Here is a 16368-nt window from a genome sequence, read left to right as displayed (position 1 = left end):
TAGCAAAAAATATCCCTGGATATGCCAATGGCTACCTGAATTTGTCATTATTCCAGAGACGTCTCCCTTTTGCACAGGCATGGGATGTTAATGTAATTTGCCATGTCAAAGCAAGACACCTCAGCTGACGCACTGGATTCTTGAAGGTTCCAAGAAGCCCTGGAATCTGAAAATAAAAGTCCAGAAGGGGTACAAAAGGGCTAGTTATCCACACAAATAATCTAGGACCGGTCATTCTTTTAGTCACAATTTGACACTGTGTGGTTCTGCCCATTTCAATTAAAAACATGGCGTACATTCATTTTGTGCCAAAAGGTGCTTTAAGGCGGTGGTCTTATATCAGACTTTCCCAACCTGGCGCCTTCCAGATGTGTTGAACTACGATTCTTATCATCACCAGCCAGCATGATCAATGAACATGCTGGCTGGTGGCAATAGGAGTTGAAGTCTAACACATTTGGAAGGTGCCAGGCTGGGGAACCCTGGTCTAGATACAGTATTTCAGCATCACATAACATTGCCCTTACAGACACTGTCCAAAAACACAGATATTTTTCCAAGCAGCCAATGCCTCATTTTCCACATGTTCTCTTCCTCTCTCTTTTTTCTAATTATCCAAGAAAGTACAATTGCTACTGATGCAGCTGGAATTGTTATTACAAGCTTGCATCTAATCTGTTAGCAATGGCTGTGGAATTCAGTAGCTGTTCCGTGAAATGAACTGCCATGCTCGGTTCTCCCCAGCAAGTGATTGAATATGGTTTCAGTGTTTTGTAATATAATCTAGTCCAGCTAGAGGTAGCTCAAATAAATTGGAGCAGGAAAGGAGGGGGAGGTGTGCATGGAGTTTGAACCCAACATTTATAGTAGGAAATGGCATTGTGACAGATCCCCAAAAATGGAAACTAAAATGACCGGGGAATTGGAGTACCTTCCCAAGGAGGAAAAGCTAAGGGCTTTTTTGGGGGGCGGGTTCAGAGAAAAGATGACAAAGGAAAGATGACATGTTGGAAACAAGGAAAAGGGAGTGGACTGAAAGCAACTTGACTCGCTCTCTTACTAGTCTAGAACTCAAGAGTAACCAATTAAACTGATCAGCAATAAATTCAGGGCATACAAAACAAAGTCCTTTACAAAAACCCTGTAATACCTGGAAATATGGTATGAAATTCAATGAGTAAATATATTCAAATATAATTGTTTCATGGATTGGTTAGAGTGATTGCAGAGTAAGGCTGTACTCCTATGGATGTTTACTTGGAGGTATGTCCCATTGAACATAGCAGGACATATTGCTGAATAAACATATACAGGATTGGGAAGAACAGATGTATAATTGATAAGAAGCTTGAAATGTAATACCCGGGTTTGGAAGACATGTTCCTCTGAAATGGTCCCAGAAGATGGCATAAAATAAAATGTGCATAAATATACAGGAAAATGTGTATTTCTCTCTCTTTTTCCAGTTCTCTGCTTTGCCTCTCAAAGATTTCCTCTGTGAGTAACCCACTTGCTGTGGAAGGTTGGCTGGCTGGCTGTGGAAGGCCCCTGGAAAAAGGACAGCCACGACCCTCCTCTCTCCCCATCCTTGCAGCAGAGGATTCATGCTCTGGGAGAAGGCACAGCTAAGAATGGGAAGCAAGCAATTTGTCCTGGACAGGTAGAAGCAAACAAAAAACACGTCGTGGTAGAAACTGTCCCACCCAGGCTGAGCAAAAGGGAGACTTCGGCCTCCCTTTGTGGCTGCAGCTTACACTGGTCAACTGGCAGGTCAGGACCCATTCCTGGATTGCAGCCTGCGCTTAGGGGGTTTGTTGCATCAGCAGTGCCCCCTCATGCCAACGTCTGGTAAAACAATCACGTGGGTCCCCAGAAGCATTTTTGGCCAAAAGGTGGGTCTCCGGTCTGGAAAGGTTGAAGACTTCTAGTGGTCGCTTGCCCTTGCGAGTGAGCCATCACAGATCACAGACCAAAGGGAGAACTTCCCACACAGTGCTTTTGCATGTAGTTGGCCCACAGATCTTGCTCCTGGCCTTTAAGCGAGGAGAGCTCAAGGTGTATGTGTGAATGAGCCCCTCCCTGGTAAGGTGGCCTTTCAACGTGGTAGAAATGCTGACCTGTTGCAAAGCATGGACCTTGCGACTCCCCCTCCTGGCTTCCTGAGCTGTGGTGAAAGTGAGCCAGGAAGATTGCTGGCACCTGCGGCACAGGGATACGGCTCAGAGCCGCATGCCTTAAAGGTGAGTGTTGTTCCGCTTCTAAACTGCGAACGGCGTTCTTAGAATGCTGACAAGGGAAGTGGAGGCAGATCTGCGTTCCTGAAGAGAATCTTCAGAGCTCGAGTCCTGCTGCAAGGACTCAGTGCTCCAAGCACTATGTACATGCTCAGATGATATGTGATGATGATATCGTAACTAGCTAAAGGCCTGTCAATGGCCCTGCCCTGAGTGCCAGTTTTTGGTAGAAAGGCGGGGCATACATCAGATCAAGTTGATCGATCAATGTGCGATGAGGAAGATTTTCAGTCTTTGCCTGAACACCACCCACTCCCAACTTACCCGTCCGAACTCCTGCCTCAGGCAAAGGCTGGGCCTGGGCTCCTTGCTGGACGGGCCTGGGTCCCTGTGTCTTCGTCACACAGACTGATGGAAACCAACCTCTTAAAATAAAGGAATGTCTGTGCATCGGCCTGTGTGAGGGCGTGTGTGTAAGTTAGGAGAACAGTACGTGAGAGCCAGTGTGATGCAGTGGTCAGAGTGATGGACTGGGGCTTGGGAGATCCAGGTTCTGGTCCCACTCGGCCATGAAGCTCACTGGGTGACTTTGGGCAAGACACTGACTCTCAGCCTGACCTACCTCACAGGGTTGTTGCGAGGATAAAATGGAGAGGAGGGTCATTTGGGCTCCCTGGAGGAAAAGGCAGGAAAGGTAATAAATAAATAAAATGCAAAGCCCCCCTCCCTTACACCCCGATACCGGGATTCCATATAACCTGAAGATCAGGTTCCTCGCCCCCCCGCCCGCCCGCCCCCAGTCAGCAGCAGCAGCATTCCTTCTTCAGCAAAGACGTTCCGGGGCCCAAGGTGTAAAGCCCGAGCCGGCATCTTTTGTCTGCCTGTTCTCTCCGCGCTGGCCCATTCCCCGCACAGCACCTTTCTTTCTGCTAGCATCCATCTGCTCCGCTAATCCAAACTCTTTATTTGTCCGGCACCAGGCCCGGCGCTGTGTCCGACTCCCGCACCGGGGCTCCGTTTGGCCCCACGTCCCGGGTGTGGGCGGCGGCGAGGCTTGCGAGTTTTTATCCCCCCCCCCCCGGGTGTGAATTTTGGTGCCACCCAGCCGAGGCGGCTCATTCCGGGCCTTCGATTCCGCGCGTCGCTGTAAATCCGGAGGAATCTTCCTTCGCCTCCACAGCAAACCTGCCCCCCCCCCGCTTCCGCGGGGCGTTAAGACACACCGGCCTGCCCCAACCTCACTTACCTCGCCCCCGCCCCGCCCCGCCCCGCCCCGCCCCACCCCGGCACTTGTCTTGCTTTTGCGGGAACGCGCATTCCCACGACTAGTCGCGCAGAAAGCGAGTCGAGCATTTTCCGGCGCCGGACGCACGCGCCGCGAGGGGGGGAGGCACGAGGGTCCAAGAAGAGAGCCTTTGCCGCGAAGGCCGAGCGAGCGAGCGAGGAAAGAGCCCCCCGCCCCGCTTCCCTCTGCGGATCGCGCCGGCTCCTCCGGGCAAAGGTCGCGAGCAAGCGACTCCTCGCTCCTCCGCGGACCCCCGCTCGGCCAGGCGCGGAAGGGGAGGCCCCGCGCCGACCCCGGCGCCGCTGGAAGCCGCGAGCTCGGCTTGCCCAGGAGCCCGTCCCGTCCACTCGCCCCTCGGCGGGCGGGCGAGGAGGGAGCGCGCCGGCCGTCGGCCCGGCTTTTGTTCTGCCCCCTCGGCCGGGGCCTCCCGAGGGAGGGGGGGAGGGAGGGGGCGGGCGCGGGGCGCCTCGCCGCCGGCCAGCGCGGGGGGGGCGGAGGCGGCGCCGCCGCCGCCGCTGCCCGGCTGCGTGGCGCTCGCCCGAGCGAGAGGCGAGCCGGGCGCGGGCAGAGCCGTCGCCGGAGATGCTGCCGCCGCCGGCCCGGCAAGATGGCGCAAGTCGGCGCCAGCTCCCTCCCGGCCGCCGCTGCTCCTGCTCGAGGATGAGGGTCTAGCGTGGCTTCCGGAGCGCCCGCGCCCCGCGCCCGCCGCCGCCGCCGCCTTCGCCTCCGGCTCGCCCGGGGCGGAGCAGGGCGCACGTGCGCTTTGTGCGCCTCGGCCGCCGCCCGCCCCTGCCTGGGCTGGCGCTGCGCAGACCGCGGCGCGGCGAGCGGTGCGGGTGGGACCCCTCTCCTCCGGCCTTCCGCGCGACGAGAGAGGACCCGCGGACCCCGCCCCGAGCCGATGGCTGCCCGCGGCTGCCCGCTCGCGCCCGTCTGCTCGCTCGGCTTCCTTCTGCTCGCCCTGGGCGCAGGTAAGCGGGGATGGAGAGACGCGCGAGGAGGGCGCGTGTGCGGGGGGGGGGGGCGGCGCGGATTCCCGAGGAGGACCGGGGACCCCCCCACTCCGCCCGTCCTCCCGCCCCCCCTTCGCATCTTTGCTCTCAACTTCGGGGCTTGCACCCCTTCCGGATTTCTCGCTTTCTTTTCCTGTCGGTTCCAGTTGGGGGCCCTTTTCGTGGTGTGTGTGTGTGGGGGGGGGGATCGCACCCGTGCATCTCCTCCTGCGCCTCGCTGGCTGTAGTTTGATTTTCCAACCCTTGCTAGAAAGCACATGGTTCTGTCAACAAGTCCTCTTCCAAGGAGGGAAACGTGCCAAGTCGCAGTAAATAAACCCATGATCGCGATCCGGCTGCTGCTGCTGCCGCCGCCGCCGCTGCGCTCTCCCCCTCCAGTTCTTGGAGGCACAACAGAGAGAGACCGGGAGGGAGGTGCTTGCTGGTGCTGTGCCTTGCACCCGCCGCCTTCAGCATGGTGGCTTCAGCATGGGATCGGGGCCATCTCAAGCTCTCCTTCTTAAGAACATCCCCAGAACTGCCTTGCTGCACCAGACCAAAGGCTGGTCCACCATTCTAAGCAGGGCATGAAGTGGGGGAGGCACCGCTCTTTCCCTGTGGCTTGACCCCAGCATCTGGTCTCCAGAGGTATACTGCCTCTGCACATGGAGGTTCAACATAGCCATCACAGCCAATAGCTCCATGAATATTATTTTTAAAAGCGGCCTATGAGAGTGGCCATCACCACATTGTTCTGCCAGGGAATTCTGTATGTTCATTGTGCATGGCTTGTATGATAAGAATATGTCGTATGGAGGAGAGGGTGAGATTTTGTTTTTCCTGTGAACTATCCTTGGTGCAAGCAGTGCTACTGGGAGGCAGGATAGTACCTCTGATCATCACAGGCAGGGTACCAGACCCTGGGTCCAGCAAGAGGGGACACCTTTCTCCGTCTTGCCCTGTTTGTGAGCTTCTCGGAGGCATGTGGTTGGCATTGCTGGAGAGAGCCGGCTGGACCAGGGGGCCCTTTGGGATAGTCAGGCGTAGGGAGTTCTTATATTCTTGGGGCTGGAAGGGGTGTATGGAAAAGAGAGGCTGAGTGAATGAGATGCCGGTCCTGACGAGGCAGGGGCCACTTGAACTTGGTAGAGTTGGAAAAGAAGCTGATGAAAGCGATGTAACGCAACAGGAGCTTTTAAATGTTCTCTGCCACAGAGTTTGCTAAAGGATGTTTTCTGATGTGTCTGTAGAGAAGCCAACTTTTATTTTATGTTTACTTGTGATGATTGCAAAACGTTCACACAACTGGGCTGTGGCTAGTCATGTGCCAAATGCCCACTTCGCATGTTCAGCAACACTTTTGTTCTTCATTGTTACTTTACACATACCAGGGATGAGGAGTAAGATGAAGACTGCAATCCTACACACACTTACATGGGAGCAAACCCATTGAACTCAGTTGGACTTACTTCCAAGTAAACCAGCATAGCACCCGAGTTGCACTGAGCACTGAAATAGAAGATGGTGAATTCACAAGTAATTGCACAAATCTAATTGGGAGAAATGAAGGCCTAGAGATTCCCTGGGAAAGTGGAATGGAAAGTTGTGCAGGAGATTAAGGATTTTCCCTCCCTCTTGATCCTCAGAAGTAATATGCTTTATTGCAATGTGCGGTTTTACGTTCCAACAAATGTGAGAACTCAGCTGCCGACACCACCCACTGGGCTGAAGCAGAATAGCAAAAACATTATAGGGGTTTCCCTCTTGATCTACAGAGCTTAAACCTTTGCTGATATATTGCAAGCATGTTCTTTTCCTGTTTGCCATCACCTCTGCTGTTCAGGCTCCAGATTTATGGGAAATAAATAGACAGGAGAAGGGGGACAGTGTAGTAGTGATGTAGGAAGAGCAATATGTTGCTTTCCCACCACCACCACCACCACCACTTCTTTTGGGAGCACCTTTTAAGAAAATCACATATTCCACTGTTGTTATGGTTCATTATTCATATAGCATCATCAGTGTGGTGGAGCTGGTGGAGCTCATGCTTTGCATATGCAGAAGGTCTGGGTTCAGTCTATGCAAATTATGGGAATTTGCATAGAGTAATTTCCAGCAGAACATTTTCTGATGCCCTAGGGCAGCCTTCCCCCACCTGGTGCTCTCCAGATGTGTTGGACTACAATTCCCAGCATTCCTGACTATTGGCCATGCTGGCTGGGGAATGCTGGGAGTTGTAGGATTACAACTCTTAATTGAGTGAAATGTTATATTATGTAGAAAATTTTATTAGAGTATTTATAAAAAATTAAAGACAATAGATATACTTGCCTTACATTGTTTAATTTAAGAGAGAACCCCCCCCCCCCAAGGTACCGAAAACCACTCACCTACAACTGATAAATCTTAGCAACCCAAAGATCTGTGCATGACCTGCTGACAACCACTCAACTTTAAAACAGCTAAGCTGGCCTCATTGTTACTAATGAACTTATGAAATGGAAAAAAAATTGTGAAAAAATAAAGCACGGGAAGATTTTCCTGGAAAATGTTCCACCCCACATCACTGGTAACGAGGGATGCATTGCCTAAACAAGCCAAGAGGGAATATAGTGCATTTTTTAATCAGAGATCAGATGCCTCTTAGGAAAGAAACAATTAGAGGGACTAGGCTGTTGATTTCAGCAAAATAAAGTTCCTGACGCTTGTACCTCTAGCAGGCAGAGGTGAAGGGAGTGTATATATGTGGCCCTTGTGAAGTACAAAGCGCTGATTAACTAAATGCAATTAAGCAGCTCTGCTTATTAGCATGCGCCTGTCATGATGTCAGGGTAGATAATAGTATGCAATTAAGAATGATTGAAATAATGTTGATTTTTCTCTCTCTCTGATAATCTTTTGAAAGCTGAACCCTTCATAAATGCAAGCCACCAGACAGCTAGACTGATATGAGAAGGGGTGGGGTGGGGGGACTATAAACAATTCTGACTTTAGGTTGGAAGGGTTTTACTTGCTCGTTGTTTGGAATATGGTGTCTCTGTGGTTGAAACATCCCTTGATTTCATATTGCGTTCCTTTTGGTAATGAAATATTATTCATTCTTTGTGTGGAACTTAAAATGTAGTGTGCACTTTTCTCATGCCTCCTTGCAACATCTGTGTGAAAGTAGATCTCTAATATTGCCACTTTACAGAAAAGCAACTGAGGCTGAACAGTCCCCTGCCACTCACGGGAACGCAGCATAATATTTGGACTTAGGAGTTGCATGTCTAAGTCTGGTTCTGACTCTTGGGGCGAAATCCTATGCATGTTTAGACAGAGAAAACGCCTACAAAAGGCTTAGCAAAGCTGGCTGGGGAATGCTGGGAGTTGTAGGCTTTTTCTCTGTCTAAACATGCATAGGATTGCACCATTATACTCATATAGTTGTGGCTGCAGCACTGAATTGCTACATGTATCTGGAGGGAGGTCCTGTATTTATTTGTGCCCCACCTTTCTACCCAAAAATGCCACTCAAGGTGGCTTTAGCACCATGCAGGTGGTAGGATTGTAACATCTTGCTCATCTTGTCCACACCCTGGCTGTTTCTCCATTCACATTTGCTTTGTGACTCCTGCAAGGTCTGGAAAGCCCCCTGGCGCAGTTCTGCAGTTCGGTGTTGTTGTACTAATGGCCAGGGGCCAAATCCAGCCCTCCAGGGTTCCCCAGAAGGCTTGCCCCCTTTCCCCTGGTCTCGCCCCCTTTCCCTCAACCACAGATTGTTTGGTGATTTCCCGGCTTTTGTACAGTTTTTCCCTGTTTCCGAAAGCCTCTCCGAAGGCTTCGTTAATGGTAGAAAGGGCTTTAAGCTAAAATATGCTGGGAGTTTTGTAGTTTGGGCTCCTTTTGACTTTGGCTCCACCGCTTTTGACTTCAGTTCCACCCCCCCAGAATGTCCCCCCCCCCCAGGTTCTTAGAAATAACATTTGGCCCTCCGTCTAAAAGTTGTTCCGCAGCCCTGCACTAATACCAGGTTCAGTGCCTGGCATCTCCAGGTGGGCCTGGGGAAGACCCCCGTCAGAAAGGCTGGAGAGCCGTTGCCAGTCAGTGTAGAGAGCGCTGAGCAAGGGGCACTAGTAGATGGACTCAGCAGAGGGCGGTTTCCAGTGTTCCTAACACTTTGGTACGAAGTCTGGCCCCAGTCTGCTTTTAACCTGGACAGTACTTTGGGGTAGCAGGTCTTATATTTTAATGGACCCTTTGGCAATGCATAAAGGTTCTTGTCTTCTTGTTTTTCTGGTATCCAGAACAAGAATGCTCTGGCTGGTTGCATGTCTTCTTTTGGTAAATCAAACTGATGGTGGAAAGGTGGCCACATATGAATCTCCCCCAAAGAGGAAAGGCGTTGCAGAGAAAGGGGAAAAGAGAGGGCACCGATTTGCATGAAGCTTGCATATGCTAATTTATATGTATAGGTGCAAATTGAAAATACTGTTATATTTTAAATAGAGAAATAGTACATCAGACCATAGTGTGGAAGACGGTGGCCAAGTGACCTGCGTGCCTGGTTCACTCTGCTGTCCAGGTGCTGTTTGTGAGCAACTTCAGGGCCCCTTAGGAATTCCTTCTGATGGTTCTTTATCTTTCAACCGGACTTGGCCTGGGCAGCCCTTCAAATAGAGGATGCCTTCAAAACACAGGACAGTCCTCCATCAGCCTTTCAATTAGAGAACTGTCCTTTGTAAAAGAGGATGTATGGCCACCTTAGCACTAGATTTAGGCACAGCCCAAAAGCCATGGGCTCAGCCCCCCAGGGATGTCTTCTCTGCAAGCCTTGCTGATATTCTTGAGTTTAGTTTGTTTTTTTTTAAATGTCCAAAAATTCCTCTTTGTTCTGGGGGATGGACAGCTTTTGTGTGCTGTCTTGGAGCCTTTCAGGGACAAGAACAGGATGTGGTACGTGGGCTCAGGCTCTACTCAGTTACAATCCTGGAATTAAATCTTGTCATTTATATTTAACTAGGGCCTCACTTTTTAAATTATTCAGGGGTCTAAGCTTTCATTAATTCCTCTGCCTATATGGGTTTAGTTTTGTTTTTGATGTTGCATGGGATTGCTTTGGCCTAAATTGGTGTAATACCCCCCATCTTCTCTCTTTCTCTCTCTCCCGCTTAAAATACATGCTGGGTATCATTTCACTAATAAAAAAAATGTCAACATGATATATGAAATTCAAGCCGGCGTTCAGCACAGAAATGCATTTGAAAGCGCTGAGATTGGATCCACTCATTTCTAATCAAAACAGCCAGCTTAACAAAAGGAAAGAGCAGATCGGGTCTCCAGTGTGTGAACAGAATCGCGCGGGAAGTTGAATGAACAGTTGATGGAAAAGGTGTCAAGGGTTCAGCCGTCTCCCCATGACTCTGGCTGATTATTTACGCATTCATGTTCCTTCAGGAGCCACAAATCTACCAGCCCACCCCCAGCTAATGCCAGGACTAGAATTCCTACGGTGGCCTGGGGCAAGGGAAGGACGGCTATGGCAGTTTAAATCTGAAGTGTGAAGATGTCTTGAGTATATCCAGTTTTTAAAAAATGTAGTTTGGAAATCCAGAGAACCAGGAAGCCCAATGTACAGATAGTTCTGGGATGCATGGGACTTGCACCAGCGTTGCTCATTCAGGAAAGAAACAGAGTAGCTTACTGTCCTCAGACGGGAAGGGTGTAAAGGGTTTGTAGGTGGGGAACAGTACTCCTCCCCCCCTCCCAGGGCTTCCCATTGTGAAATAAGAGGTGAGTAGATATAATTGGTCTTTATATAATCACTACAGATTGAATCCATAATAATTCCAAGACATAACTTGGTAGTTTACACCCATTCACAAAACCCCCAATAGGTTTAAGGGTGCTTCAGTCTGTGTTGGGTTTTTGGGTGGCCTTTGATCCAGTGGAGGCTGGTGGCTCTGATGTCAGTGGGGCAGTGAATCAGCTCCAGGTTTCAGTCAGAACCAGTCAGAACTTTAAAGGAGCTATCCAAGGTGTGGAACTGACTGGTTATGACTGAAAACTGGAGCTGATTCACTACCCCACTGACATCGGAGCCACCAGCTTGTGCTGTTTGGATCTCATGCAGCCTTCCTTGTGCATGCCAACCCACCCTTTAAGTCCCTAACCTTTCCATGAGAAAGCAGGGTTCCTGGCTGCATGGAGGCATCTGCTCGCATTCAAGTGAGCATGTCTAGAAGCCCCCACACACACCTCCCTAATCAACACAGGGAGGATGGTGTACACATCTGGTTTGAGACGCCCTGTTCTCTCACCTGTGTTCATGTGCCCTATTCAGGTATAATGCCTGAATAGGGCTCATGTGTAAATAATGCATGTACACATATAGGGAGGGGCTTTGCATGCAGAAGGTCCCAGGTTCAGTCCCTGGTTCCAGGTAGGGCTGGGAAAGATGGAGAACCATTGCTGCCAGTCAGTGTCAGCAGCTATACTGAGCTAGACGGACCAATAGCTTGACTCAGTATAAGGTAGCTTCCAGTGTTCCTAACACACATACACACATAGTGAGTGAATAAGAGCGCTGTCTTTTTAGGGTAATTGTTTGTACATCTTCAGGTACCAAATCCCATTCTGTCTGTCTCTCTTTAGTTCTCTCCTATTGTTCTTGGGCATCCCTCAGGCTCCCTTTCTCCTTGGAAGGAGCCCAGAGTCACCCCACCAGCCCAGCTGCACACCACACTGCTTTTGGAAGTGGCTCTCCATCCAGAGAATGCTCTTTTATCCTGGCCCCGCCACACCATCCCCTCCCTCCCCTGCTCTCCCACACCAGCAACTCCTTTGTGTGGCGAGGAGAGATCAAGGGAGACTGCCTTTATCGCTATGGCTCAGTGGCTGCTGTTTGGAAGGCCTCCCTCCCATTCCCATGGTATTTGCCACTGGTTTGGGCATCCTGTGCACCATTGGGTCTCCCAATGTCCTCTTTATGTGCTTGAGGAGCAGCTTGTCAAAATAGAGCCACATGCCTGGTTTTCCTTGAACGAAGGCCTGGACTACCCGTTAGGATGAATGTATAGCTGCTGCCCAAACCAGCAGCCGCACGTCTGGTTTTCCCTCTCTGTCGCCTATAGTGGAGCTTAACCTCGTGTTGTGATACCACAGCATTCTGTGTTTCCTGGCAACACGAGAAGATCAACTTGATGTTACCGAGGGAGAAGGCGGAAACAAGACATGTTGCCGCTGGTTGTTTGGGCCTAATCTGCACAAATTTATTAGCACAATCTACCTTTTAGTTTGGAGGCGATGGAAAAGTTCAGCCCCTTCATTCTCTGTTTCTGTTTTCCTAAGTTTCTGAACCATCAATACTTTTTCTTCTGTTATGTCAGTAAATCAATCTAGGGAGGATATATATAGACTATAAACATCTGCTAAGACCAAAGAGTTAGAGGGCTTGTGTGTGAAGGAGTCAGGTCAGAATTACTTCAGTCTCCCAACTGGTCTGAACTTTACTGGAGCTCTTTTTAGTTTTACAGAGTTTTAAAAAAACTAATAAAGTATGTAACAGGGCTCGTGAAAAAAGCTGTTCTTGGCCAGTGGATCCAAAAGAATATAGAAAGTTTTGGTTTTGCAGGAGAATAAAAATAATTGTTTTCGCATGTTTAGCGAGCCCATAAAAGCAACAGTGAAGGAAGTGAACATGCCCATAATTGCTGTTTTAAGGGACAAGAGGCACAGAAGGACTGCGAATGGCCCAGCTGGTCTGAGTCTTGGTCATTGTCCTAGTGCAGAGCTAGTTTTGCTGCAACGTTTTCAGTGGATTATCTTGGGAAGTAAGAATGCCATGCTACTTAGTGCTTGTAAGACCTTGTTCAGACTGGTGTGTGTCCTGTTCTCAGTGCTATAGTTTCAAGAGGATTTGGGGCATGTTGGAAAGGGCCCTGTGTTCCAGAATCTTCCAGGCCTGAACTCAGAACCTTCGTAGAACCCCTCTTAAACTGCCAATGGAGGGCCGTAGTATATGGAACTTTTAGAGACCCCTTTCCTGTCTTTTAAGAGAGGGCTTTATGTTGGAGATGGGGTGGGGGGTGGGGAAGAGTCGGCTATAGTGCCGTTACTACAACCATTAGCTGTTACCAAAGGGCTTTGCCTGCAGCTGCAAGCCTGAAAGACTTGGCTCGGGGCAAACCCAACCCAGAAGATCCTCAACTGGGATTCCAGAACATGGCTCAGGCAACGCAGAGACAGAGCTCTTACAGTAGCTGTAAATAGATTTCATATGACAAAACCTCTTTCGGTGCCCCCTCATGGAATCCCTGATTGAGCCTCCTGTAGTTTTGCAAAAAAGAAAAAAAGGTCAGAGCTAGTTTGATCTCTTTCTGGCGGTCTCCTTAGAGTTTTTTTTCCTTTTTTAAAAAAAATATTTCCTTCCTGTTTCCTTTTCACAATTGTATTTGGAGTGCTAACACCTGGGAAGGTTTCAGCCGAGTTTTAGAGCATCTGAAAAATATTAGAAGGGGTGTTTTGTTAAAATGTGATTGGGGTTGAGCATTTACAACCTGTTCTGTCCTGAAGCAAAATTCCCACTGTCATCAGGGGTATAAGATTCCAGAGCCTGGTAACCCATTCACAGTGCAAACCTAGGCAAGTTTACTCAGAAGTAAGTCCCACTGTGTGCAGTGAGGCTGACTCCCAGGTGAGTGTATGCTAGGAGTGCAGCCTTTATGTTTTAAATTGGTTTGCTTTGGCATGGATGAGAATCCTTTAATGTAGATTTGAGGAACAAAGGAAGAAAAGCACTTTGGGATTCTATTTTCTCCAAAATGGAAAAAGCGTTAAATGTTCAGAAATGGGAAATATTATGAGGCAGGCCCGTAGATGTGGAGAGTCTGCATGGTGCAGTGGTTAGAATATCAGACCGGGGAGGCTTTAAATGCCATGAAGCTTGCTGGGTGTCCATGACCTGGCTTGTACATAATGGCTTAGCAGCACGCACTCGTTGTTTCAGCTTTCAATCAACAACAAAGCATTGTTGGGTATATTCCGGGTTGTTTAACCCATAAACAATCCAGAGTTCCAGGTTCAGACCTTACAATAACAACCCAGGAATGGGGCATTCCTGGGTTGTTGATTGAAAGCAGAAGCAACAAGAGCAGGAGGTAGCACTGGCTTGCTGCTGCTTGGGTCCTATAATTCCTGGGTTAAACAACCCAGGAATTGTTGTTACGTGTGGACCAGGTCCCTATCTCTCAGCCTTGCTTAATGGGGTTGTTATGAGGACAAGTTTTTATTGTGACTTTATTGTTTTTCTGCTTACTAATAGCTGCTCTGAATGCTTTTGAGACAGAAGAGTGGGGAATATTAGCTTCTATATAAATGCATTAATTTCTTACTTGATATTTAATAATAATAATAATATTTTAAATGGTGGTAGTGGTAGAGTCATGTGCACCAACCACCCTGTTCTCTTTAGAGGAAATAAATAAAAATTGATTAAAACATTAAAACTAGACAGGCCCTTGCCTAGTTGCCCATGATGAGGACCCGCAGGTGAACAGGCAGGGAAGCTTTTGTAAAGTGGAAAAAGAGTTTTCTCTGTTCTTTCACTTGTCCATATACACAGACAATATAGAAACTTCCAAATATGGCCCAAGGTGGGGCTGCTATGGAGAATCTCCCTCAAGCACTCCTCTGCCTGTCTGATTGTGGCATACAGGTATTATTCAGATGCTTCTACTGACAGGACGCCACAGCCTGCTCTCCGATGGCTTGGCAAGCAAACACTGCACCACTGCTTCAGTGTGGATCGGGCTTCATACGCGGTTGGTTCAGAAGTAACACCAAACTGTGATTTGTGCTACGTGAATGAGACTTGCACTCATCCTTCCCCTCCCTGCTCCCCTTCCCGTGCTCTGATTTCTCCTCACTTCTGATTTAGGGACAAACCGTAGTTTGTCATTATGGCCAAATTGGGCAAACTGTAGTTTGTAATTGTGTTTTGCAGGAAGATCATGGTTTGCCTAGTTCAGATGTAATGTCAAGCTATGGCTGAGCTGGTACAGAATGCTACAGACAGGCTGTTGATGAGGGTCCATTAAAGTTGAGCGTGTGACTGCAGTCACTGTTTGATCTGAACTGACTCCTGGTGTGTTTCCAAGACCAATTCAAAGGGCTGGTTATTTGGCACAGGAGTATCTAAGGCTGGCTTGCTCCCGCACATTCCTTGCTGTCCACTGAGATCAGCCTGAGAGGCAGGGCTCCATATCCTACCCCTGACTGAAGTGCAATTGGTGAATACAGAGTACAGGGCCTTCTTAGTTCTGGCACCAGGGTCTGGGACTTCCTCCCTTGAGAGGCCCATCTAGCCTCTTCCCCCTTAACGTCTGGAAAGTAGTCAAGTATATCTTGTTTAGCAGGGCTTTCAGTGTGAGTTAATTTTTTGTTTCCCCTGGATAGTTGGTTGCTGTTGCTTTACTCTGGCTCTGCTATGGTCTGTAGTTCAATGAGATTTCTTTACAGCCACCCTCCCACCCCACACACAGCCAGAGCAGCTCCCTCTTTCCACTGCTGCAGCAGCAAAGATGGAGCTGCTACTTCAGGAACCGCCGCTTCATGGTTATCCAGGTGCCCCGAAGCAGCGGCTTTCCTGATGGTGAAGAAGAGGGCTGCGCCGAGCCTCTTCTGGGAGGGGAGGGGCTTTGAAAGGGGAGGGGCCTAAGTGGGTCAGACAGGGAGGCCTTGTAGGTCGAATCTGGGCCCATGAGGCAGGATCCCCCCCTCCCCATTCTAGACAGTCATCAAGGACAGATCTTCATAAAGTGTGTTGCAGTAGTTTAGCCCACAGACTAATTAAAATGCATTGTTAAATCTTCATGAACTGATCAAACAGTAGCAGGAGAAGACCTGAGTGTGTGAATAAGTCCTTCTAATCCATGTCTAACACCTAGCGCACTAGGGTTTTGGTTTGGCTTGGGGCTGGTGCTTTCTGCACTGGCAGGAAAAGGCAACGATTGGGCGTCAGATAAAATTAGTCTTTTTATTTAAGAAAACTGAACGATGGCCTGCCAGTGTGTGGCTGGTGGTGGTGGTGATGGTGGGATTTTTCAGGTCGTTAAAAAGAATTGCAGATGTAATGTTCAGTTAAAAGAGATGATTACGAGAAAGGGGTGGTGAAATAAAAACTAAATGAACTTCAAAGTGCCTTGAAAGCCATTCATTCATCCCAAGCCCCTTTTTCTTCCCTCCTCTCTCTACAAGATAAACCTCTGAGTTCAGCCTTGCCGAGGCTAACTGTTTGCTCTATGATCAAATATTGGGTGATATTTTTTGTTAAATAACTGTTTGTGTTGTCACACGTCATATCGTTGAGAAAGATATGAAATGTTTCCGGGGTGGGGGGGCTGTCAGAAAGGGGGAGTTTTTGTCGTGAGGTTCTCCCTCTTACATTGTATCATTGTCAATTATATTTCTCTCCCACCCTTCCTTCTTTTGCCGTTAATAAAAGGTAAAGCGATTTTTAAAATCCCTTGACAAAACCTCAGCTGGAGCCAAGACAAGCATGCACTTAATTGATGCATGAAGAATCACCCAGACCAGTTATTTAAGAAGCTAACTTGGCATATAAGGCTGCAATCCTATGCACACTTACTTGACAGTAAGCCCCACTGAACTCAGTTGGACTTACTTTTGTGTAAACATGCTTAGGGTCATTCGTTTTGCAGCACCGCACATCCTGATTTGGAAGACTCCTTTTTCCGTACATTCTTGTCTTGGGTGATGTGAGATTTGATATGCAGCCAACATGTGAACGGAGGTATATTAAGAAATTAGTTGCAATTATTATTTTTTCTCCAGGGAAGTAAATGGAGGCCCTATCCTC

At 48.8% G+C, this 16368-nt stretch overlaps 1 protein-coding gene across 1 annotated transcript in view; it reads left to right on the top strand.

The window, feature by feature from the left end:
* The first annotated feature begins 4340 nt into the window (after positions 1–4340).
* Positions 4341–16368, top strand: part of IGDCC3 (immunoglobulin superfamily DCC subclass member 3) — a 154308-nt gene continuing 142280 nt past the window's right edge. The window contains 1 exon segment of the mRNA XM_084816454.1: positions 4341–4490. Coding sequence (XP_084672580.1) covers positions 4421–4490 — 70 coding nt within the window. The 5' untranslated portion in view covers positions 4341–4420.

Source organism: Heloderma suspectum, chromosome 11 (assembly GCF_057233095.1).
Source record: "Heloderma suspectum isolate Gila_16-S chromosome 11, 16-S_ref, whole genome shotgun sequence".
NCBI lineage: Eukaryota > Metazoa > Chordata > Lepidosauria > Squamata > Helodermatidae > Heloderma > Heloderma suspectum.
Note: the sequence above shows the minus strand (reverse complement) of the source record. Positions and strands in the feature narration are given on the sequence as shown.